The sequence below is a fragment of the Salvelinus alpinus genome, chromosome 2 (assembly GCF_045679555.1).
Source record: "Salvelinus alpinus chromosome 2, SLU_Salpinus.1, whole genome shotgun sequence".
Taxonomy (NCBI): Eukaryota; Metazoa; Chordata; class Actinopteri; order Salmoniformes; family Salmonidae; genus Salvelinus; species Salvelinus alpinus.
The window spans coordinates 107,762,177-107,786,888 of record NC_092087.1 but is presented as its reverse complement, the minus strand read 5'-3'; the positions used below and the strand labels follow the sequence as shown (position 1 = coordinate 107,786,888).

Here is a 24,712-nt window from a genome sequence, read left to right as displayed (position 1 = left end):
GATATTGCTAATATCTAGATGAATGGAGTTTTTGCATTTCTTGATTCTAACCTTAAACCTCTTGAATTAGATTTTTGACACAGTATTTGCAGCATACTGCCGTTATATTGCACCCTGACTGCCATTTTTTCCCCCGTGAGGTCAGTCATGGCATGACAATGCCTTTGGAAAGTATTCAGACCCCTAGACATTTTTTCCACATTTTGTTACCTTACAACCTTAGAGAGTATACCTATTTTTCACCTCTTCAACCCAGAGGAGAGAGAGTATACCTATTTCTCACCTCTTCAACCCAGAGGAGAGAGAGTATACCTATTTCTCACCTCTTCAACCCAGAGAAGAGAGAGTATACCTATTTCTCACCTCTTCAACCCAGAGGACAGAGAGTATACCTATTTCTCACCTCATCAGCCCAGAGGATAGAGACTATTTATCACCTCATCATAAAACGTATTCCCATAAATACCTTTTCATCGGTAACGCAACTTTGCTATCCCGATCTTCCGACCCCAAGATTGATTCCATGAGCACCTCCGACCACAAACTGCTGCTGTAATTCTTCAGTGTTTGAGGGATGTCCTCCACCAACTGCTGTTTTCAGATCTCACCAGAGGTTATGGATGTGATTCAGATCTGGACTCTTCACTGGCCACTCCAGAACAATCCAGAACAGAACACTCCAGAACACAACACTCCAGAACACAACACTCCAGAACACTCCAGAACAGAACACTCAGAACAGAACACTCAGAACAGAACACTCCAGAACAGAACACTCCAGCATTTCTTCTTGAACCATGTTAATCCATGGTGTTTTTGATTTGAGTTTGGGGTTGTTGTCCTGCTGGAAGACCCACAACCATAGAGCCCCAAAGTGGAGGTGTCATAATACCCATAAAACCTAGCGGTCAAACAGGGAAATGGATCCAATTCAAAGTTAGTGTATGAAAATATGATAACGTTGTTCTGATAACAACATTGATAACTTGTTGACTTAAAAAACATTCAACCTCATGAATCTTACCATCAGTAGTATTCCACCATGTCAGATTGTAAAATGTGCTGATTGTAAAAAAATTTTTAAGGATTTAATTAATGGAACATATTTTTGTCTGAATGGAAATAAAATGTGGAACGCCTGCACCATTATTTGACATTCGTTATATACATCTACATAAAGAGGGCTTGCGTTTGCTCCACAAATCACCTAGCAACTGCACCAGGCGCCATGTTGGATGTTGTTATTTGTCTTTAAGGCGACGCTGCCAAGTGTGACGTCTAATCTAGTGGACGGGCCGCTTCTTTAACAACAGCTTGTTTAGCTATCTTGGTAGCTTGCTAGCCAACATAGCCGAAACATTGGAGCTCTTTAGACGCGTTCAGTGTATATTTTCTGTGTTTTAAAACATACTTCCTTCGTATAGCTAGTTGCCCTATTTAATTTCATATTTACGTTGTAAATCGGGTAGCTAGCTGGCTGGATAAATTAGATTAGCTCCTGGCTAGTCGTTAATGCTAACCCGCTAGCTAGCTAACACCCCAGACCATGAACTCACTAAACTACTCTCGTCCTGCTAAAGAAGACGTTGTCGGCTGGACGGAGAAAGAAGCTCTGCGGCTGAACATTGTCATGAAAGATGAAGAGGAGGATGTTTCCGTAAAAGGAGAGGAAGAATCTTTCAGAATGAAAGAGGAGGATGAGGAGGCTATCAGTATCACGTTTAAAGAAGAGAAGAACGTTACAGTGAAAGAAGAGAAAGAACCTTTTAGAGTGAAAGATGAAGAGGGGATAGAGGCTGTCACAGTGGAAGAAGAGGAGGTAGAAGCTTTCAGAATGAAAAAGGAGGAAGAGGAGGCTATCACCTCGAAAGAAGAGGAGGATGTTATAGTGAAAGAAGAGAAAGAACCCTTTGGAGTGGAAGAGGAGGCTATCTTAAGAAAAGAGGAGGAGGACGTTTTGGGAGAGGAAGAAGAGGAGACTGAAGATCTGATTAACACCAGTGAGTACCGTCTTAAAAGCAGGGTCACAAACTGCCCTTGTTGAATTAATGTATCGTTTTAATATATGGCTCTGGGCCTCGCCATTGATTCTGGGAGAATATAACTTATAAATGTCCACTGAACTTAGTTCAACTGTCGTACCCCATCAGAACCTAAAATATAAGCTTGTTTTACTCCTTTGTTTGTAAACAATGTAATTGTAAATAAACACTATATCCTCAAAACATGGAGGTAGTTCCATTAGGCTGAACCTGAGACATGAGACACTGACCACAACTACGGACTACCACAGACCACAACTACGGACTACCACAGACCACAACTACTGACTACTACAGACCACAACTACAGACCACAACTACTACAGACCACAACTACTACAGACCACAACTACGGACTACCACAACTACGGACTACCACAGACCACAACTACGGACTACCACAGACCACAACTACGGACTACCACAGACCACAACTACGGACTACCACAGACCACAACTACTGACTACTACAGACCACAACTACTGACTACCACAGACCACAACTACGGACTACCACAGGCCACAACTACGGACTACCACAGGCCACAACTACGGACTACCACAGGCCACAACTACGGACTACCACAGGCCACAACTACGGACTACCACAGGCCACAACTACGGACTACCACAGGCCACAACTACGGACTACCACAGGCCACAACTACGGACTACCACAGGCCACAACTACGGACTACCACAGGCCACAACTACGGACTACCACAGGCCACAACTACGGACTACCACAGGCCACAACTACGGACTACCACAGGCCACAACTACGGACTACTACAGACCACAACTATGGACTACCACAGACCACAACTACGGACTACTACAGACCACAACTACGGACTACTACAGACCACAACTACGGACTACTACAGACCACAACTACTGACTCCCACAGACCACAACTACGGACTACTACAGATCACAACTACTGACTACCACAGACCACAACTACGGACTACTACAGACCACAACTACAGATACTGACCACAAAGCTACTGACCACCACAAGTACAGCTACAAACACCAAACCGCTGTTCACATGTTTAGGCTATCCTAATGTAACGGATGTGAAATGGCTAGCTAGTTAGCGGTGGTGCGCGCTAGCAGCCTTTCAGTCGGTGACGTCACTTGCTCTGAAACCTAGAAGTAGTGGTTCCCCTTGCTCTGCAAGGGCCGCGGCTTTTGTGGAGCGATGGGTAACGACGCTTCGTGGGTGACTGTTGTTGATGTGTGCAGAGGGACCCTGGTTCGCGCCCGAGGTCGGGGCGAGGGTACGTACTGAAGTTATACTGTTACACTAACTTGAAACCATTATCAACTATACCTATATAAATGTGCATACATTTACATACAATAACCCACTAACTATTGAACCGTTCAAGGTAGAGACGCCAAACCAACTTTCACATGTTCGGGCGTTATGAGGTCACAACCTCAAATTCTACCAGTCACTACCATTACTACTGTAGACACTACCACTACTATAACCAGTCACTACCATTACTACTGTAGACACTACCACTACTATAACCAGTCACTACCACTACTATAACCAGTCACTACCATTACTAATGTAGACACTACCACTACTATAACCAGTCACTACCATTACTATAACCAGTCACTACCATTACTACTGCAGTCACTACCACTACTATAACCAGTCACTACCACTACTACTGTAGACACTACCACTACTATAACCAGTCACTACCATTACTACTGCAGACACTACCACTACTATAACCAGTCACTACCATTACTACTGCAGACACTACCACTACTATAACCAGTCACTACCACTACTACTGTAGTCACTACCACTACCATTACTATAACCAGTCACTGCCATTACTACTGCAGACACTACCACTACTATAACCAGTCACTACCACTACTACTGTAGTCACTACCACTACCACTACTATAACCAGTCACTACCATTACTACTGCAGACACTACCACTACGATAACCAGTCACTACCATTACTACTGCAGACACTACCACTACTATAACCAGTCACTACCACTACTATAACCAGACACTACCACTACTATAACCAGTCACTACCACTACTATAACCAGTCACAACCACTACTGTAACCAGTCACTACCATTACTACTGTAGACACTACCACTACTATAACCAGTCACTACCACTACTATAACCAGTCACTACCATTACTACTGCAGACACTACCACTACTATAACCAGTCACTACCACTACTACTGTAGACACTACCACTACTATAACCAGTTACTACCATTACTACTGCAGACACTACCACTACTATAACCAGTCACTACCATTACTACTGCAGACACTACCACTACTATAACCAGTCACTACCACTACTACTGTAGTCACTACCACTACCATTACTATAACCAGTCACTGCCATTACTACTGCAGACACTACCACTACTATAACCAGTCACTACCACTACTACTGTAGTCACTACCACTACCACTACTATAACCAGTCACTACCATTACTACTGCAGACACTACCACTACTATAACCAGTCACTACCATTACTACTGCAGACACTACCACTACTATAACCAGTCACTACCACTACTATAACCAGACACTACCACTACTATAACCAGTCACTACCACTACTATAACCAGTCACAACCACTACTGTAACCAGTCACTACCATTACTACTGTAGACACTACCACTACTATAACCAGTCACTACCACTACTATAACCAGTCACTACCATTACTACTGCAGACACTACCACTACTATGACCAGTCACTACCATTACTACTGCAGACACTACCACTACTATAACCAGTCACTACCACTACTATAACCAGTCACTACCATTACTACTGCAGACACTACCACTACTATAACCAGTCACTACCATTACTACTGCAGACACTACCACTACTATAACCAGTCACTACCATTACTACTGCAGACACTACCACTACTATGACCAGTCACTACCATTACTACTGCAGACACTACCACTACTATAACCAGTCACTACCACTACTATAACCAGTCACTACCACTACTATAACCAGACACTACCATTACTACTGCAGACACTACCACTACTATAACCAGACACTACCACTACTATAACCAACCACTACTATAACCAGTCACTACCACTACTATAACCAGTCACTACCATTACTACTGCAGACACTACCACTACTATGACCAGTCACTACCATTACTACTGCAGACACTACCACTACTATAACCAGTCACTACCACTACTATAACCAGTCACTACCATTACTACTGCAGACACTACCACTACTATAACCAGTCACTACCATTACTACTGCAGACACTACCACTACTATAACCAGTCACTACCATTACTACTGCAGACACTACCACTACTATGACCAGTCACTACCATTACTACTGCAGACACTACCACTACTATAACCAGACACTACCACTACTATAACCAGTCACTACCACTACAATAACCAGTCACTACCATTACTACTGCAGACACTACCATTACTATAACCAGTCACTACCATTACTACTGCAGACACTACCACTACTATAACCAGTCACTACCATTACTACTGCAGACACTACCACTACTATAACCAGTCACTACCATTACTACTGCAGACACTACCACTACTATAACCAGTCACTACCACTACAATAACCAGTCACTACCATTACTACTGCAGACACTACCACTACTATAACCAGTCACTACCATTACTACTGCAGACACTACCACTACTATAACCAGTCACTACCATTACTACTGCAGACACTACCACTACTATAACCAGTCACTACCATTACTACTGCAGACACTACCACTACTATAACCAGTCACTACCATTACTACTGTAGACACTACCACTACTATAACCAGTCACTACCATTACTACTGCAGACACTACCACTACTATAACCAGTCACTACCATTACTACTGCAGACACTACCACTACTATAACCAGTCACTACCACTACTATAACCAGACACTACCATTACTACTGTAGACACTACCACTACTATAACCAGTCACTACCATTACTACTGCAGACACTACCACTACTATAACCAGTCACTACCATTACTATTGTAGTCACTACCACTACTATAACCAGTCACTACCATTACTACTGCAGACACTACTATAACTATAACCAGTCACTACCATTACTACTGCAGACACTACCACTACTATAACCAGTCACTACCATTACTACTGCAGACACTACCACTACTATAACCAGTCACTACCATTACTACTGCAGACACTACCACTACTATAACCAGTCACTACCACTACTATAACCAGTCCCTACCATTACTACTGTAGACACTACCACTACTACAACCAGTCACTACCATTACTACTGTAGACACTACCACTACTATAACCAGTCACTACCATTACTACTGTAGTCACTACCACTACTATAACCAGTCACTACCATTACTACTGCAGACACTACCACTACTATAACCAGTCACTACCATTACTACTGCAGACACTACCACTACTATAACCAGTCACTACCACTACTATAACCAGTCACTACCACTACTATAACCAGTCACTACCACTACTATAACCAGACACTACCACTACTATAACCAGTCACTACCATTACTACTGTAGACACTACCACTACTATAACCAGACACTAACACTACTATAACCAGACACTACCACTACTATAACTAGTCACTACCACTACTATAACCAGTCACTACCACTACTACTGCAGACACTACCACTACTATAACCAGTCACTACCATTACTACTGCAGTCACTACCATTACTACTGCAGACACTACCACTACTAAAACCAGTCACTACCATTACTACTGCAGACACTACCACTACTATAACCAGTCACTACCATTACTACTGTAGACACTACCACTACTATAACCAGTCACTACCATTACTATAACCAGTCACTACCACTACTACTGCAGACACTACCACTACTACTGCAGACACTACCACTACTATAACCAGTCACTACCATTGGCCGGTGTCAGTAAATGTCGGCAAAAAAGCATAATTAAATTGTTGCCAGCAGCACAGTTACAGTCACCACGCTCTGGATAACATTAAAACTACCTAACAAGCTAGCCAATGTTAGCCAGTTAGCTTGGGTGCTTGACTGCCATTGTCAGAATGCCCGGATCAACCCTAGTCCTCGGCCGGAGCGTACATTGCGCCCCGAGAGCGAAACGATCTGAATTTATGAAGCACTCAGGTATTCAAGGTTGAATTTAAGAACACACCCGAGGTCGTAAAATGTCTAACTAGTAATGTGTTATGCTAACTAGCTAGCAAGAGGTTGCATAGCAACAGCATAAACCTCCGATAGACAGGTAAAGCTCTAGTACGCTCATCTGAAAGGATACCGTTTGTTTAGAGTATCCTAAAATGAACTAATAGTATGTAGTATATACTCATCAAGTATGTAGTTACAGTATACTACAATTAACTAATAGTATGTAGTATATACTCATTAAGTATGTAGTTACAGTATCCTAAAATGAACTAATAGTATGTAGTATATACTCATTAAGTATGTAGTTACAGTATACTACAATTAACTAATAGTATGTAGTATATACTCATTAAGTATGTAGTTACAGTATCCTAAAATGAACTAATAGTATGTAGTATATACTCATTAAGTATGTAGTTAGAGTATACTACAATTAACTAATAGTATGTAGTATATACTCATCAAGTATGTAGTTACAGTATACTACAATGAACTAATAGTATGTAGTATATACTCATTAAGTATGTAGTTACAGTATACTACAATTAACTAATAGTATGTAGTATATACTCATTAAGTATGTAGTTACAGTATACTACAATTAACTAATAGTATGTAGTATATACTCATTAAGTATGTAGTTACAGTATACTACAATTAACTAATAGTATGTAGTATATACTCATTAAGTATGTAGTTACAGTATACTACAATTAACTAATAGTATGTAGTATATACTCATTAAGTATGTAGTTACAGTATACTACAATGAACTAATAGTATGTAGTATATACTCATTAAGTATGTAGTTACAGTATACTACAATGAACTAATAGTATGTAGTATATACTCATTAAGTATGTAGTTACAGTATACTACAATGAACTAATAGTATGTAGTATATACTCATTAAGTATGTAGTTACAGTATACTACAATGAACTAATAGTATGTAGTATATACTCATTAAGTATGTAGTATACAGTATGTTAGTATGTGTATTCAAACACAGCTATTGTATAATGTTCTGCCAATTTTTTTCAATACCGTTACATTCAAGGCGAAACATACCTACATTTATGAATTGTTTGAAACCAGGCTAAGGTGTCTGAATACTTTCCGAAGGCACTGTAAATGTATCCTATACTGACTAGTCTAATATATGTATCCTATACTGACTAGTCTATTTACCCATTAGGTCTAATACATGTATCCTATACTGACTAGTATATTTATCCATTAGGTCTAATATATGCTTAACAATAGTCAAGTTGAATCGTGTTTTTATTGGCCTACAAAGGACTACAGACACTCTTTTATTGAGGGATCTATTATGGATTAAATCTTATAGGAAGACAGTTTTATCATTTGGAGATTTCATTCAGGTCTCTGTTAAACTAAATAATCTGTTTGTCTTTGGCAGGAGAGAGACCAGACTCTCACTCTGACAGCGGGAAGAGTCCTTCAGGGGAACCAGACCTAGCGACACCCAAACCAGCGAGTCGGCATCACTGCTCCCACTGTGGAAAGAGTTTTAGCTGGTTAGGGTACCTAAAACGACATGAGAGAAAACACACAGGAGAAAAGCCTTTCCAATGTTCCCACTGTGGAAAGAGATTTACCTGGTTAGGAAGCCTAAGGGAACACAAGAGAATACACTCTGGAGAGAAACCTTACCACTGTTCCCAATGTGGAATGACTTTTGCCTGGTTAGGGAGCCTGAAAACGCATGAGAGGTCACACACAGGGGAAAAACCTTTCCAATGTTCCCAGTGTGGAAAGAGTTTTACCCAGTTAGGGAGCCTGAAGGAGCATGAGAAGATACACACAGGAGAAAAGCCTTTCCGATGTTCCCAGTGTGGAAAGAGTTTTACCCAGTTAGGGAGCCTGAAGGAGCATGAGAAGATACACACAGGGGAAAAACCTTTCCAATGCTCGCTTTGTGGAAAGAGTTTTACCCGCTTAGGGAACCTAAAAGAGCATGAGACAATACATACACAAGAAAAGCCCTACCAATGCTCCCTGTGCGGAAAGCGTTTTACCAAGTTAGGGGCCTTGAATAGGCATGACAGGACACACACAGGAGGGGATAAGACCTACCACTGCTCCCTGTGTGGAAAGACATTTAACCGATTAAGACATCTGAATAAGCATGAAAGAATACATACACAGGAGGAGAAGACTTACCACTGCTCTCACTGTGGAAAGACATTTTCCCAGTCAGAGGACCTGAAAGCACATGAGAGAATAGAGAGGCTGTGTTCTGACTTGTGTTTTTGACTGAGAATTTGTGTTTTTGTTCATACCAAATGAAATCCTATTGTTTATATGAAATCATTAACAAAATAGACCTTTGTTTTAGTTTTCTATCTGTAGACCTGATCATGTCTAAAATCAGATTAAATACAATTTGTATTCTGATTTGATTATGAGCTTTAATGGATACAACTATAAACCCTCTATTGTTCATTACAGTTTGGGGATATTATTATATAGATGAATGGAGTTTTGGATTTCTTGATTTCAATGTTTATCCTCTTGAATTTGATTTGAACTGGCTTTTCACTAAATTAATTTGATTACATGATTTAGATATTGCACCATGTAAATTATTGAATAGATTAATAGAATGTGCATTTCTTGATTTTGAACTTTGAAACCTCTTGAATATAGTCGTTTTTTGTTTCATTGAGTTAATTTGTTTACTAGTCGTCAAGCTAAAGGACTAGAATGTGATGGTGTTTTTATAATAAAGTTGTTGACATGAAAAACATGAATGTTCCTATCAATGTTATTCCACTATGTAGAAGCAGTATAGAGCTAGTTGTTTATTTTGATATTATCTGTTGAATCAGAATTTGCGTTGAATACAGATGTGTAGTAGATGTGAAGTTTATTTTAAATTCTCTCATCAAATTAATTGATCAACCAAAGCTTCTCTTTGTAAGTCTCAATATAATATTAAACTTTTGAAACAAATGAAAAATAAACTTTAAAAAAAAATCAAATATTTTCCTCAACTGTGTTACCCACTTCAGTCAGCGATGTGCATCTTTCAGGCGATGTTTCTAGCGTGATATATGATCTAGTGTACCGGACGCTTCTTTGTAAAAAAAAGAATAAAAAAATATGAAATAAATGTTTTTTGGTCTTAATTTAAGGTTAGAGTTAGACAAGTTAACTGACATGATGAAAACGATGTGCGTGCGTCCACGGGGCAGAAGTCAGTGTGCTGCTGTGATTCTGGATGGCCAGACACTACCACTATATCCCCTGTATATTGACAGCGTCCACGGGGCAGAAGTCAGTGTGCTGTTGTGATTCTGGATCGCCAGACACTACCACTATATCCCCTGTATATTGACAGCATCCACGGGGCAGAAGTCAGTGTGCTGTTGTGATTCTGGATGGCCAGACACTACCACTATATCCCCTGTTGTGATTCTGGAAGGCCAGACACTACCACTATATCCCCTGTTGTGATTCTGAGGCCAGACACTACCACTATATCCCCTGTTGTGATTCTGAGGCCAGACACTACCACTATATCCCCTGTTGTGATTCTGGAAGGCCAGACACTACCAATATATCCCCTGTTGTGATTCTGAGGCCAGACACTACCACTATATCCCCTGTTGTGATTCTGGATGGCCAGACACTACCACTATCTCATTTTATTTAGCAAGAGGTGTAGTAGCTTAGTGTGCCTTTGGTCGGGGATGTTAGCTAGTTAGCATTAATGACTAGCCTCGTGCTAAGCTAATTTAGCAAGCCAGCTAGCTATTAACCTGATTAACAACGTAAATAAGAAAATAGCTGTATGAAATAATTCAAATACAGAGGCAAATATACATAGAAAGCGTCTACAGAGCTACACTGTTTGAGCTATGTTGGCTAGGAAGCTATCGAGGTGAGCTATGTTGGCTAGGAAGCTATCGAGGTGAGCTATGTTGGCTAGGAAGCTATCGAGGTGAGCTATGTTGGCTAGGAAGCTATCGAGGTGAGCTATGTTGGCTAGGAAGCTATCGAGGTGAGCTATGTTGGCTAGGAAGCTATCGAGGTGAGCTATGTTGGCTAGGAAGCTATCGAGGTGAGCTATGTTGGCTAGGAAGCTATCGAGGTGAGCTATGTTGGCTAGGAAGCTACCGAGGTGAGCTATGTTGGCTAGGAAGCTACCGAGGTGAGCTATGTTGGCTAGGAAGCTATCGAGGTGAGCTATGTTGGCTAGGAAGCTATCGAGGTGAGCTATGTTGGCTAGGAAGCTATCGAGGTGAGCTATGTTGGCTAGGAAGCTATCGAGGTGAGCTATGTTGGCTAGGAAGCTATCGAGGTGAGCTATGTTGGCTAGGAAGCTATCGAGGTGAGCTATGTTGGCTAGGAAGCTATCGAGGTGAGCTATGTTGGCTAGGAAGCTATCGAGGTGAGCTATGTTGGCTAGGAAGCTATCGAGGTGAGCTATGTTGGCTAGGAAGCTATCGAGGTGAGCTATGTTGGCTAGGAAGCTATCGAGGTGAGCTATGTTGGCTAGGAAGCTATCGAGGTGAGCTATGTTGGCTAGGAAGCTATCGAGGTGAGCTATGTTGGCTAGGAAGCTATCGAGGTGAGCTATGTTGGCTAGGAAGCTATCGAGGTGAGCTATGTTGGCTAGGAAGCTACCGAGGTGAGCTATGTTGGCTAGGAAGCTATCGAGGTGAGCTATGTTGGCTAGGAAGCTACCGAGGTGAGCTATGTTGGCTAGGAAGCTATCGAGGTGAGCTATGTTGGCTAGGAAGCTACCGAGGTGAGCTATGTTGGCTAGGAAGCTATCGAGGTGAGCTATGTTGGCTAGGAAGCTATCGAGGTGAGCTATGTTGGCTAGGAAGCTATCGAGGTGAGCTATGTTGGCTAGGAAGCTACCGAGGTGAGCTATGTTGGCTAGGAAGCTATCGAGGTGAGCTATGTTGGCTAGGAAGCTATCGAGGTGAGCTATGTTGGCTAGGAAGCTATCGAGGTGAGCTATGTTGGCTAGGAAGCTATCGAGGTGAGCTATGTTGGCTAGGAAGCTACCGAGGTGGCTGCTGTTGTTGAAGAAGCGCCCCGTCCATTAGATTAAACGTCACACTGGCATCGTCGCCTAGGGGGTCTCCACCAACTCCGAATTCGTCATACGAAGTTTCGCCGTTCATTTTCAATGGGGGCAGAGCGGAAAATTGCGCAGAGGATTGTGGGAAGATGAGCGGCGCGAACCCCACTAATGCAAAATGGGTTCACATAGCTGATATCCTGAGACGGTGACAATCAAATAAAACCGATTGGAAAGCTCACAACTGAACAAAAAGCTCATGTTAATTTGAGAAACCAACACAGAAACACAGACAAATTAGACAGATCCCCTTCACACCTTTTTATTGCAGAATTGTGATCTGTGATAAATGGACATTGACACTAGTTCATTTTGAATAATGTTTTTAAGTTAAAAATGTAATCAATTTCAAACACTTCACTTCAACGAATCAACATTGAATGAATCAAAATATAATTTCAAAATGTACAAATAATCTAACTTGTTTTAAATGTTAGACATTTTAGTAAGTAGGCAAGTAGTAGTAACTAGTAATCATTACTGAAGCACAATTTCAGGTGAACAAAAAAAATCCATTCCAGAGGTGGCCAACCCTCACTCCACAACCCCCTGGTCTACTGGGTGAGCAGGCTTTTGTTCCAGCCCAGCAATAATACACATTATTAATCAACTCATTAGGTTGTATAAGTTGAATCAGGTGTCTTAGTGGAGGGCTGGAACAGAAGCCTGCACACCCAGCATACCTCCAGGAGAAGGATTGTAAATATGTTTGTAGCCTACATTGTGTGTGACTTTTAACTGTATTGTTGCATACAATATGTGCTAACATAAGTACACATAAAACACATGGTTTACAAGGATGTGGCAGCAGGCTCTTGGGACATTCACTGGGATCCTCTTCATCTGCAGACAGGCTCTTGGGACATTCACTGGGATCCTCTTCATCTGCAGACAGGCTCTTGGGACATTCACTGGGATCCTCTTCATCTGCAGACAGGCTCTTGGGACATTCACTGGGATCCTCTTCATCTGCAGACAGGCTCTTGGGACATTCACTGGGATCATCTTCATCTGCAGACAGGCTCTTGGGACATTCACTGGGACCTCTTCATCTGCAGACAGGCTCTTGGGACATTCACTGGGACCTCTTCATCTGCAGACAGGCTCTTGGGACATTCACTGGGACCTCTTCATCTGCAGACAGGCTCTTGGGACATTCACTGGGACCTCTTTTTCTGCAGACAGGCTCTTTAGACATTCACTGGGACCTCTCCATCTGCAGACAGGCTCTTGGGACATTCACTGGGACCTCTTCTTCTGCAGACAGGCTTTCACAGCGCTCCACATCTGAAGACAGACATCACAAAGAAACAGGTTTAATTTTATTAGAATTAGCCAGACCTGACTATTATCTCTCTGTCTGTCTTCATAGTTTTCCTCTCTAGGGACTAGAACTGGAGAATCCTTTCATGATGTCCTCCCACAATCTGCCCTGTATAACTAGTACCAAAACTCCCTTTGCTGACAGCTGGAACAGAACATCCTTTCTCCCGCTCCCATTGCTGTTATTTGGAGCATTAGTTTTTAATTTACAATGATAAATAGGCCTACATCAAGACAAGAAGCTATTATGAAGTTAACTAGTTGATGATATTTCACTTAGCTATTGTATGTAAAGTTGACTAGATAGCTAGCTAACAAGCAGCTCATTAGCCTACACACTGTGGCCTGCTGTAGATAGGTAGCTAACAAGCAGCTCATTAGCCTACACACTGTGGTCTGCTGAAGATAACTAGCTAACAAGCAGCTCATTAGCCTACACACTGACCTGCTGAAGATAGCTAGCTAACAAGCAGCTCATTAGCCTACACACTGTGGCCTGCTGTAGATAGCTAACAAGCAGCTCATTAGCCTACACACTGTGGCCTGCTGTAGATAGCTAACAAGCAGCTCATTAGCCTACACACAGTGGCCTGCTGTAGATAGCTAGCTAGCTAACAAGCAGCTCATTAGCCTACACACTGGCCTGCTGTAGATAGCTAGCTAACGAGCAGCTCATTAGCCTACACACAGTGGCCTGCTGAAGATAGCTAGCTAGCTCACAATACAGCGTTAACATTTCCCAAATGTATTTACTTACTGTATAGGTTCACGCCTACGACATGAACACCATGCTGTATATGACGGCTGGCAGTTTGCACCTGCCGCTGTCTGTCTGGGAAGGAAGGAAGGCTCACTGGTATTGTCCTTAAGCTAATATAAATTAGCATGCACACACACACACAGTCAATGTCAAAATTAATTTGATAAAATCCTTCTTATATCTTGTATTTGTATTACGGAATCCTATTAGCTGTTGCCAAAGAAACAGCTCCTGGGGTCCAGCAACATAAGACAGTTACATACAGTTTAAAATACAGACATTACGTTACATTTCATAACACCTTACGCAACACATTCAGTGCTGTTCCCTCAGGCCACCACTCCACCACCACATATTTACAATGCAACATCCATATGTATGTGTATTTATTAAGGATCCCCATTAGTTCTGCCAAGGCAGAAACGACTCTACCTGGGGGTCCAGCTAAATTAAGGCAGTTATACCATTTTTTTTAAACAATACATTCATTACAGATTTCACAACACACTTAAGTGTGTGCCCTCAGGCTACTACACTACAACACCAAATCCATGTGTTTTGTGTATATAGTGCGTATGTTATCGTGTATGCATGTGTCTCTTCACAGACCCCACTGTTCCATAAGGTGTATTTTTACCTTCTTGCATCAGTTACCTGATGTGAAATATAGTTCCATGTAGTCATGGCTCTATGTAGTACTGTGCACCTCCCATAGTTCTGTTCTGGACTTGGGGACTGTGAAGTGACCTCTGGTGGCATGTCTTGTGGGGTATGGGTGGGTGTCCGAGCGGTGTGCCAGTAGTTCAAACAGACAGCTCGATGCTTTCAACATGTCAATACCTCTCATAAATACAAGTAGTGATGAAAGTCGATCTCTCCTCCACTTTGAGCCAGGAGAGAATGACATGCATATTATTAATGTTAGCTCTCCGTGTACATCCAAGGGCCAGCCGTGCCGCCCTGTTCTGAGCCAATTGCGATGTTCCTTGTGTATATAGTGCGTATGGATGTACGTGCGTATTGGAAGTCCTTCTTTGTGGCACCTGACCACACGACTGAACAGTAGTCCAGGTGCGACAAAACTAGAGCCTGTAGGACCTGCCTTGTTGATAGTGTTGTTAAGAAGGTAGAGCAGCACTGTGATTTTCCTAGGTCCCTCTTTGTGGCACCTGACCACACGACTGAACAGTAGTCCAGGTGCGACAAAACTAGGGCCTGTAGGACCTGCCTTGTTGATAGTGCTGTTAAGAAGGTAGAGCAGCACTGTGATTTTCCTAGGTCCCTCTTTGTGGCACCTGACCACACGACTGAACAGTAGTCCAGGTGCGACAAAACTAGAGCCTGTAGGACCTGCCTTGTTGATAGTGTTGTTAAGAAGGTAGAAACTAGAGCCTGTAGGACCTGCCTTGTTGATAGTGTTGTTTAAGAAGGCAGAGCAGTGCTTTATTATGGACAGAATTCTCCCCATCTTATACTGTTGTGTCAATATGTTTCGCCCTGTTCTGAGCCAACTGTGATTTTCCTAGGTCCCTCTTTGTGGCACCTGACCACACGACTGAACAGTAGTCCAGGTGCGACAAAACTAGGGCCTGTAGGACCTGCCTTGTTGATAGTGTTGTTAAGAAGGTAGAGCAGCACTGTGATTTTCCTAGGTCCCTCTTTGTGGCACCTGACCACACGACTGAACAGTTGTCCAGGTGCGACAAAACTAGGGCCTGTAGGACCTGCCTTGTTGATAGTGTTGTTTAAGAAGGTAGAAACTAGGGTCTGTAGGACCTGTCTCGTTGATAGTGCCGTTAAGAAGGTAGAAACTAGGGCCTGTAGGACCTGCCTTGTTGATAGTGTTGTTAAGAAGGTAGAAACTAGGGCCTGTAGGACCTGCCTTGTTGTAAGTGTTGTTAAGAAGGTAGAATCTAGAGCCTGTAGGACCTGCCTTGTTGATAGTGTTGTTAAGAAGGTAGAAACTAGAGCCTGTAGGACCTGCCTTGTTGATAGTGTTGTTTAAGAAGGTAGAAACTAGGGTCTGTAGGACCTGCCTTGTTGATAGTGTTGTTAAGAAGGTAGAATCTAGAGCCTGTAGGACCTGCCTTGTTGATAGTGTTGTTAAGAAGGTAGAAACTAGAGCCTGTAGGACCTGCCTTGTTGATAGTGTTGTTTAAGAAGGTAGAAACTAGGGCCTGTAGGACCTGCCTTGTTGATAGTGTTGTTTAAGAAGGTAGAAACTAGGGCCTGTAGGACCTGCCTTGTTGATAGTGTTGTTAAGAAGGTAGAAACTAGAGCCTGTAGGACCTGCCTTGTTGATAGTGTTGTTAAGAAGGTAGAAACTAGAGCCTGTAGGACCTGCCTTGTTGATAGTGTTGTTAAGAAGGTAGAAACTAGAGCCTGTAGGACCTGCCTTGTTGATAGTGTTGTTTAAGAAGGTAGAAACTAGGGCCTGTAGGACCTGCCTTGTTGATAGTGTTGTTAAGAAGGTAGAATCTAGAGCCTGTAGGACCTGCCTTGTTGATAGTGTTGTTAAGAAGGTAGAAACTAGAGCCTGTAGGACCTGCCTTGTTGATAGTGTTGTTTAAGAAGGTAGAAACTAGGGCCTGTAGGACCTGCCTTGTTGATAGTGTTGTTAAGAAGGTAGAATCTAGAGCCTGTAGGACCTGCCTTGTTGATAGTGTTGTTAAGAAGGTAGAATCTAGAGCCTGTAGGACCTGCCTTGTTGATAGTGTTGTTAAGAAGGTAGAATCTAGAGCCTGTAGGACCTGCCTTGTTGATAGTGTTGTTTAAGAAGGTAGAAACTAGGGTCTGTAGGACCTGCCTTGTTGATAGTGTTGTTAAGAAGGTAGAATCTAGAGCCTGTAGGACCTGCCTTGTTGATAGTGTTGTTAAGAAGGTAGAAACTAGAGCCTGTAGGACCTGCCTTGTTGATAGTGTTGTTTAAGAAGGTAGAAACTAGGGCCTGTAGGACCTGCCTTGTTGACAGTGTTGTTTAAGAAGGTAGAATCTAGAGCCTGTAGGACCTGCCTTGTTGATAGTGTTGTTTAAGAAGGTAGAAACTAGGGTCTGTAGGACCTGCCTTGTTGATAGTGTTGTTAAGAAGGTAGAATCTAGAGCCTGTAGGACCTGCCTTGTTGATAGTGTTGTTAAGAAGGTAGAAACTAGAGCCTGTAGGACCTGCCTTGTTGATAGTGTTGTTTAAGAAGGTAGAAACTAGGGCCTGTAGGACCTGCCTTGTTGATAGTGTTGTTAAGAAGGTAGAATCTAGAGCCTGTAGGACCTGCCTTGTTGATAGTGTTGTTTAAGAAGGTAGAAACTAGGGCCTGTAGAACCTGCCTTGTTGATAGTGTTGTTAAGAAGGTAGAATCTAGAGCCTGTAGGACCTGCCTTGTTGACAGTGTTGTTTAAGAAGGTAGAATCTAGAGCCTGTAGGACCTGCCTTGTTGATAGTGTTGTTTAAGAAGGTAGAAACTAGGGCCTGTAGGACCTGCCTTGTTGATAGTGTTGTTTAAGAAGGTAGAAACTAGAGCCTGTAGGACCTGCCTTGTTGATAGTGTTGTTAAGAAGGTAGAATCTAGAGCCTGTAGGACCTGCCTTGTTGATAGTGTTGTTTAAGAAGGTAGAAACTAGGGCCTGTAGGACCTGCCTTGTTGATAGTGTTGTTAAGAAGGCAGAACATCACTGTTGTATCAATATGTTTTGACCATGACAGTTTACAATCCAGGGTTACTCCAAGCTGTTTAGTCCCCTCAACTTGCTCAATTTCCACATTATTCATTACAAGATTTAGTTGAGATTTAGGGAATGATTTGTCCCAAATAAGCTTTTAGTTTTTGAAATATTTAGGACCAACTTACAGTGGGGCAAAAAGGTATTTAGTCAGCCACCAATTGTGCAAGTTCTCCCACTTAAAAAGATGAGAGAGGCCTGTAATTTTCATCATAGGTACACTTCAACTATGACAGACAAAATGAGAAAAGAAATCCAGAAAATCACATAGTAGGATTTTTTATGAATTTATTTGCAAATTATGGTGGAAAATAAGCATGGTGCAGTTGCTAGGTGATTTGTGATGCAAATGCAAGCCCTCTTTACGTAGATGTTTAAACACCTTGCTGTGTTTGCAAACATTGCCGCATGAGGGCAATGCAATGGGTGTCTACTTTGAAGAATCCAAAATATTACATATTTTGATTTGTTCAGCACGTTTTTGGTTACTACTACAGGATTCCATATGTGTTATTTCATAGTTTTGATGTCTTCACTACTATTCTACAATGTCGAAAATAGTAAAAAAAATTAAGAAAAACCCTTGAAAAACCCTTGAACCCTTGCATACCACCCTGCATACCACTGCTGGCTTGCTTCTGAAGCTAAGCAGGGTTGGTCCTGGTCAGTCCCTGGATGGGAGACCAGGTGCTGCTGGAAGAGGTGTTGGAGGGCCAGTAGGAGGCACTCTTTCCTCTGGTCTAAACAAAGATCCCAATGCCCCAGGGCAGTGATTGGGGACACTGCTCTGTGTAGGGTGCCGTCTTTCGGATGGGACGTTAAACGGGTGTCCTGACTCTCTGAGGTCATTAAAGATCCCATGGCACTTATCGTAAGAGTAGGGGTGTTAACCCCGGTGTCCTGGCTAAATTCCCAATCTGGCCCTCAACCATCACGGTCACCTAATAATCCCCAGTTTACAATTGGCTCATTCATCCCTCTCCTCTCCCCTGTAACTATTCCCCAGGTCGTTGCTGCAAATGAGAACGTGTTCTCAGTCAACTTACCTGGTAACATAACGGTAAAATAAAATAAAATAAATAAAATTGAATGAGTAGGTGTGTCCAAACCTTTGACTGGTACTTGTACATCAAGCTGCCTCACACAACAGAAACAGGAGATAGGCTCCTGTTACTATACTGTGGTACTGTATAGACTAGAGTCCTGTTCCAGGGGAAGTACTTGTACATCAAGCTGCCTCACACAACAGAAACAGGAGATTGGCTCCTGTTACTATACTGTGGTACTGTATAGACTAGAGTCCTGTCCAGGGGAAGTACTTGTACATCAAGCTGCCTCACACAACAGAAACAGGAGATAGGCTCCTGTTACTATGAGCCATTTTGGACAAGATATGCCATGTGCAAGGCTATGTACTTACTTATATAATTTACATTTAGTAATATCCAAATAATATAATGAACACCAGAGGGTTTATACTTTATCAAATCAATCAAAGCTCAAAGGAAATGAAATACACATCTACACATATTTAATCTGATTTTAGACATGATCATGTCTCGAGATGAAAAAAAACAGGCCTATTTTTTTTGTATGATTTCATGTAAACAATATGATTTCTGTGTCAAGAACAAAAACACAAATTCTCAGGTCAAAAACACAAGTCAGAACACAGCCTCTCTATTCTCTCGTGTGATTTCAGGTCCTCTGCCTGGGAAAATGTCTTTCCACAATTAGAGCAGTAGAATTTCTTCTCCTCCTGTGTATGTATCCTCTGATGTGATTTCAGGCTCGCTAACTGAGTAAAACTCCTTCCACAGTGGGAGCATTGGTAGGGATTTTCTCCTGTGTGCGTCCTCTCGTGCCTTTTCAGGCCTTCTAACCACCTAAAACTATTTTCACAGTGGGAACAGCGGTAGGGCTTTTCTCCTGTGTGTATTCTCTCATGTCTTTTCAGGCCTTGTAACCACCTAAATGTCATTGCACATTGGGAGCAGTGGTAAGGCTTCTCTTCAGAGTGTGTTTTCTTGTGTATTTTCAGGTTCCCTAACTCTTTAAAACTCTTTTCACACTGGGAGCATTGAAAAGTATTTTCTCCTGTGTGTGTCCTCTCATGCAGTTTTAGGTTCCGTAACTTAGTGAAACTCTTTCCACAGTGGGAGCAGTGGTGTGGTCTTGCTGGTTTGGACGTCTCTGGGTCTGGTTCCCCTGAAGGACTCTTCCCACTGTCAGAGTAAGAGTCTGGTCGCTCTCCTGCCAAAGACAGAGCATTTAGTTAAATATCTAACAAAGACCTAAATGAAATCGCCACATCATAAAACTGTCTTCCTATAAGGTTTAATTTAGACTAGATCCCTCAATAACCAGAACTGCAACGATGCTGGGTTTTTCATGCTCAACCTTTTCCCCTGTGTATCAAGAATGGTCCACCACCCAAAGGACATCCAGCCAATTTGACATTTACATTTGAGTGATTTAGCAGACTCTCTTATCCAGAGCCACTACAGTAGGGAGTCATTTAACAGACTCTCTGATCCAGAGCCACTACAGTAGTGAGTCATTTAGCAGACTCTCTGATCCAGAGCCACTACAGTAGTGAGTCATTTAACAGACTCTCTGATCCAGAGCCGTTTACAGTTAGTGCATTCACAGCTAGGTGGGACTACCACATATCACAAGTATTCGAAGTACACTTTTCCTCAATAAAGTAGCTATCAGCAAAGTCAGGGGTCAAGGGGTCAAGGGGTCAAGGGGTCAAGTGTGTTGGATTATAATACATTTGGGGAGGGTGGTGATGAGGAATATTATTATAAATGTTTTTGTTTGTTTGTTATACTTTTTACACATTTTTCTCCCCAAATTTTGTGATATCCAATTGGTAGTTACAGTCTTGTCCCATCGCTGCAATTCCCGTACGGACTCGGGAGAGGCGAACGTCGAGAGCCATGCGTCCTCCGAAACACAGCCCTGCCAAAGCCGCAACTGCTTCTTGACACATTGCTCGCTTAACCCGGGAATACAGCCGCACCGATGTGTCGGAGAAAACACCGTACAACTGGCGACCAGAGTCAGCCTGCAAGCGCCCGGGCCCACCACAAGGAGTCGCTAGAGCAAGGAAATCCTGGCTGGCCAAACTCTCCCCTAACCCGGGACGACGCTGGGCCAATTGTGCGCCGTCGTCATGGGCCTCCCGGTGACACAGCCTGGGATCGAACCCGGGTTTCTAGTGATGCCTCAAGCACTGCAATGCCTTAGACCGCTGCTCCACTAAGGAGGCCCCATAGGGCCTATGCTAAATAATTTACAACCGTTGTCTGCCCAGTTGTAAATGCCCCCACTGAAACTACAAACTACATACAATGTCTTCAGAAAGTATCCATACCCTTACTCATGTGGAATGCCAATTTATCTTACTCATTTCTACCGATCTGCCTGCCAGTTATGGTTTTCCTATATGCACATTTGTGAAACAGTTTAATTTAATTTATAATAACGTCTTCATATGTCAAAATCATTGTCATGCGGTTAATCTAAATTCTATCCAAATGAAAATCATAAAAACCAACAAACAAAAAAATGTACTTCTATTGCCATTGCCAACTATGTAAAATAGACTGCTCTAATTACATTGGTAACCAACATTTATAATGGGTCTTTGTATTTTAACATCATTCTCTGTGGTTAATCTATATTCTATCCAAATGAAAAATTATACAAATCTATAAGTACATTTTATTGTCATTGCTAACTATGTAAAAAATAGCCTACATAAAGCCAACAAATAAAATCAATGCAGCCTGCAGGTAGAAAATATCATCATAAAAAAAACGTATATCCTATAAATCACATTGGCTGCACATGGTCTGTCTCCTAGGAACTGGAAACATTGTATCAACTATGTATTAACATGGTCTGTCTGCTAGGACCTGGAAACATTGTATCAACTATGTATTAACATGGTCCGTCTGCTAGGAACTGGAAACATTGTATCAACTATGTATTAACATGGTCTGTCTGCTAGGAACTGGAAACATTGTCTCAACTATGAATTAACTTGGTCCGTCTGCTAGGAACTGGAAACATTGTATCAACTATGTATTAACTTGGTCCGTCTGCTAGGAACTGGAAACATTGTATCAACTATGTATTAACATGGCCCGTCTGCTAGGAACTGGAAACATTGTATCAACTATGTATTAACATGGTCCGTCTGCTAGGAACTGGAAACATTGTATCAACTATGTATTAACATGGTCCGTCTGCTAGGAACTGGAAACATTGTATCAACTATGTATTAACATGGTCCGTCTGCTAGGAACTGGAAACATTGTATCAACTATGTATTAACATGGTCCGTCTGCTAGGAACTGGAAACATTGTATCAACTATGTATTAACATGGTCCGTCTGCTAGGAACTGGAAACATTGACCTGAAGCACATGGCCCGTCTGCTAGGAACTGGAAACATTGACCTGAAAAACATGGTCCGTCTGCTAGGAACTGGAAACATTGACCTGAAGCACATGGTCTGTCTGCTAGGAACTGGAAACATTGTATCAACTATGTATTAACATGGTCTGTCTGCTAGGAACTGGAAACATTGACCTGAAGCACATGGCCCGTCTGCTAGGAACTGGAAACATTGACCTGAAGCACATGGCCCGTCTGCTAGGAACTGGAAACATTGTATCAACTATGTATTAACATGGTCCGTCTGCTAGGAACTGGAAACATTGACCTGAAGCACATGGTCCGTCTGCTAGGAACTGGAAACATTGTATCAACTATGTATTAACATGGTCTGTCTGCTAGGAACTGGAAACATTGTATCAACTATGTATTAACATGGTCTGTCTGCTAGGAACTGGAAACATTGACCTGAAGCACATGGCCCGTCTGCTAGGAACTGGAAACATTGTATCAACTATGTATTAACATGGTCTGTCTGCTAGGAACTGGAAACATTGACCTGAAGCACATGGTCCGTCTGCTAGGAACTGGAAACATTGACCTGAAGCACATGGCCCGTCTGCTAGGAACTGGAAACATTGACCTGAAGCACATGGTCCGTCTGCTAGGAACTGGAAACATTGACCTGAAGCACATGGTCTGTCTGCTAGGAACTGGAAACATTGTCTCAACTATGTATTAACATGGTCTGTCTGCTAGGAACTGGAAACATTGTATCAACTATGTATTAACATGGTCTGTCTGCTAGGAACTGGAAACATTGTATCAACTATGTATTAACATGGTCCGTCTGCTAGGAACTGGAAACATTGACCTGAAGCACATGGTCTGTCTGCTAGGAACTGGAAACATTGTATCAACTATGTATTAACATGGTCCGTCTGCTAGGAACTGGAAACATTGTATCAACTATGTATTAACATGGTCTGTCTGCTAGGAACTGGAAACATTGTATCAACTATGTATTAACATGGTCCATCTGCTAGGAACTGGAAACATTGACCTGAAGCACATGGCCCGTCTGCTAGGAACTGGAAACATTGTATAACTATGTATTAACATGGTCCGTCTGCTAGGAACTGGAAACATTGTATCAACTATGTATTAACATGGTCCGTCTGCTAGGAACTGGAAACATTGTATCAACTATGTATTAACATGGTCCGTCTGCTAGGAACTGGAAACATTGTATCAACTATGCATTAACATGGTCTGTCTGCTAGGAACTGGAAACATTGTATCAACTATGTATTAACATGGTCTGTCTGCTAGGAACTGGAAACATTGTATCAACTATGTATTAACATGGTCCGTCTGCTAGGACCTGGAAACATTGTATCAACTATGTATTAACATGGTCCGTCTGCTAGGAACTGGAAACATTGTATCAACTATGTATTAACATGGTCCGTCTGCTAGGAACTGGAAACATTGTATCAACTATGTATTAACATGGTCCGTCTGCTAGGACCTGGAAACATTGTATCAACTATGTATTAACATGGTCTGTCTGCTAGGAACTGGAAACATTGTATCAACTATGTATTAACATGGTCTGTCTGCTAGGAACTGGAAACATTGACCTGAAGCACATGGTCCGTCTGCTAGGAACTGGAAACATTGTATCAACTATGTATTAACATGGTCTGTCTGCTAGGAACTGGAAACATTGTATCAACTATGTATTAACATGGTCTGTCTGCTAGGAACTGGAAACATTGTATCAACTATGTATTAACATGGCCCGTCTGCAAGGAACTGGAAACATTGTATCAACTATGTATTAACATGGTCTGTCTGCTAGGAACTGGAAACATTGTATCAACTATGTATTAACATGGCCCGTCTGCTAGGAACTGGAAACATTGTCTCAACTATGTATTAACATGGTCCGTCTGCTAGGAACTGGAAACATTGTATCAACTATGTATTAACATGGTCCGTCTGCTAGGAACTGGAAACATTGTATCAACTATGTATTAACATGGTCTGTCT

At 42.0% G+C, this 24,712-nt stretch overlaps 2 protein-coding genes and 1 pseudogene across 4 annotated transcripts in view; 2 read left to right on the top strand and 1 right to left on the bottom strand.

Moving 5' to 3' along the window:
• Positions 1 to 24,712, top strand: part of LOC139542145 (zinc finger protein 665-like) — a 294,018-nt pseudogene that overhangs the window by 69,750 nt on the left and 199,556 nt on the right.
• LOC139548839 (zinc finger protein 883-like) lies at positions 1,283 to 10,467 on the top strand. The gene is made up of 2 exons (XM_071358728.1): positions 1,283 to 2,000; positions 8,752 to 10,467. Exons 1-2 carry the CDS (start codon positions 1,547 to 1,549, stop codon positions 9,606 to 9,608), a joined length of 1,311 nt encoding a protein of 436 aa, XP_071214829.1. The 5' UTR covers positions 1,283 to 1,546; the 3' UTR covers positions 9,609 to 10,467.
• Positions 12,697 to 24,712, bottom strand: part of LOC139548520 (semenogelin-2-like) — a 36,487-nt gene continuing 24,471 nt past the window's right edge. The window contains exons 1-2 of one of the 3 annotated variants that reach the window (XR_011669711.1): positions 14,531 to 15,122; positions 12,697 to 13,737 (exon numbers count right to left, since the gene is read on the bottom strand). Coding sequence is in view for 2 of the 3 variants with exons in the window: in XM_071358212.1 (XP_071214313.1) it covers positions 19,899 to 20,500 (602 nt within the window). In the remaining variant the exon portion in view is untranslated. Of the gene's footprint in view, positions 13,738 to 14,530; positions 15,123 to 18,521; positions 20,501 to 24,712 lie in introns of those variants that run through there. The other 2 variants (XM_071358220.1, XM_071358212.1) reach the window with 2 other exon arrangements.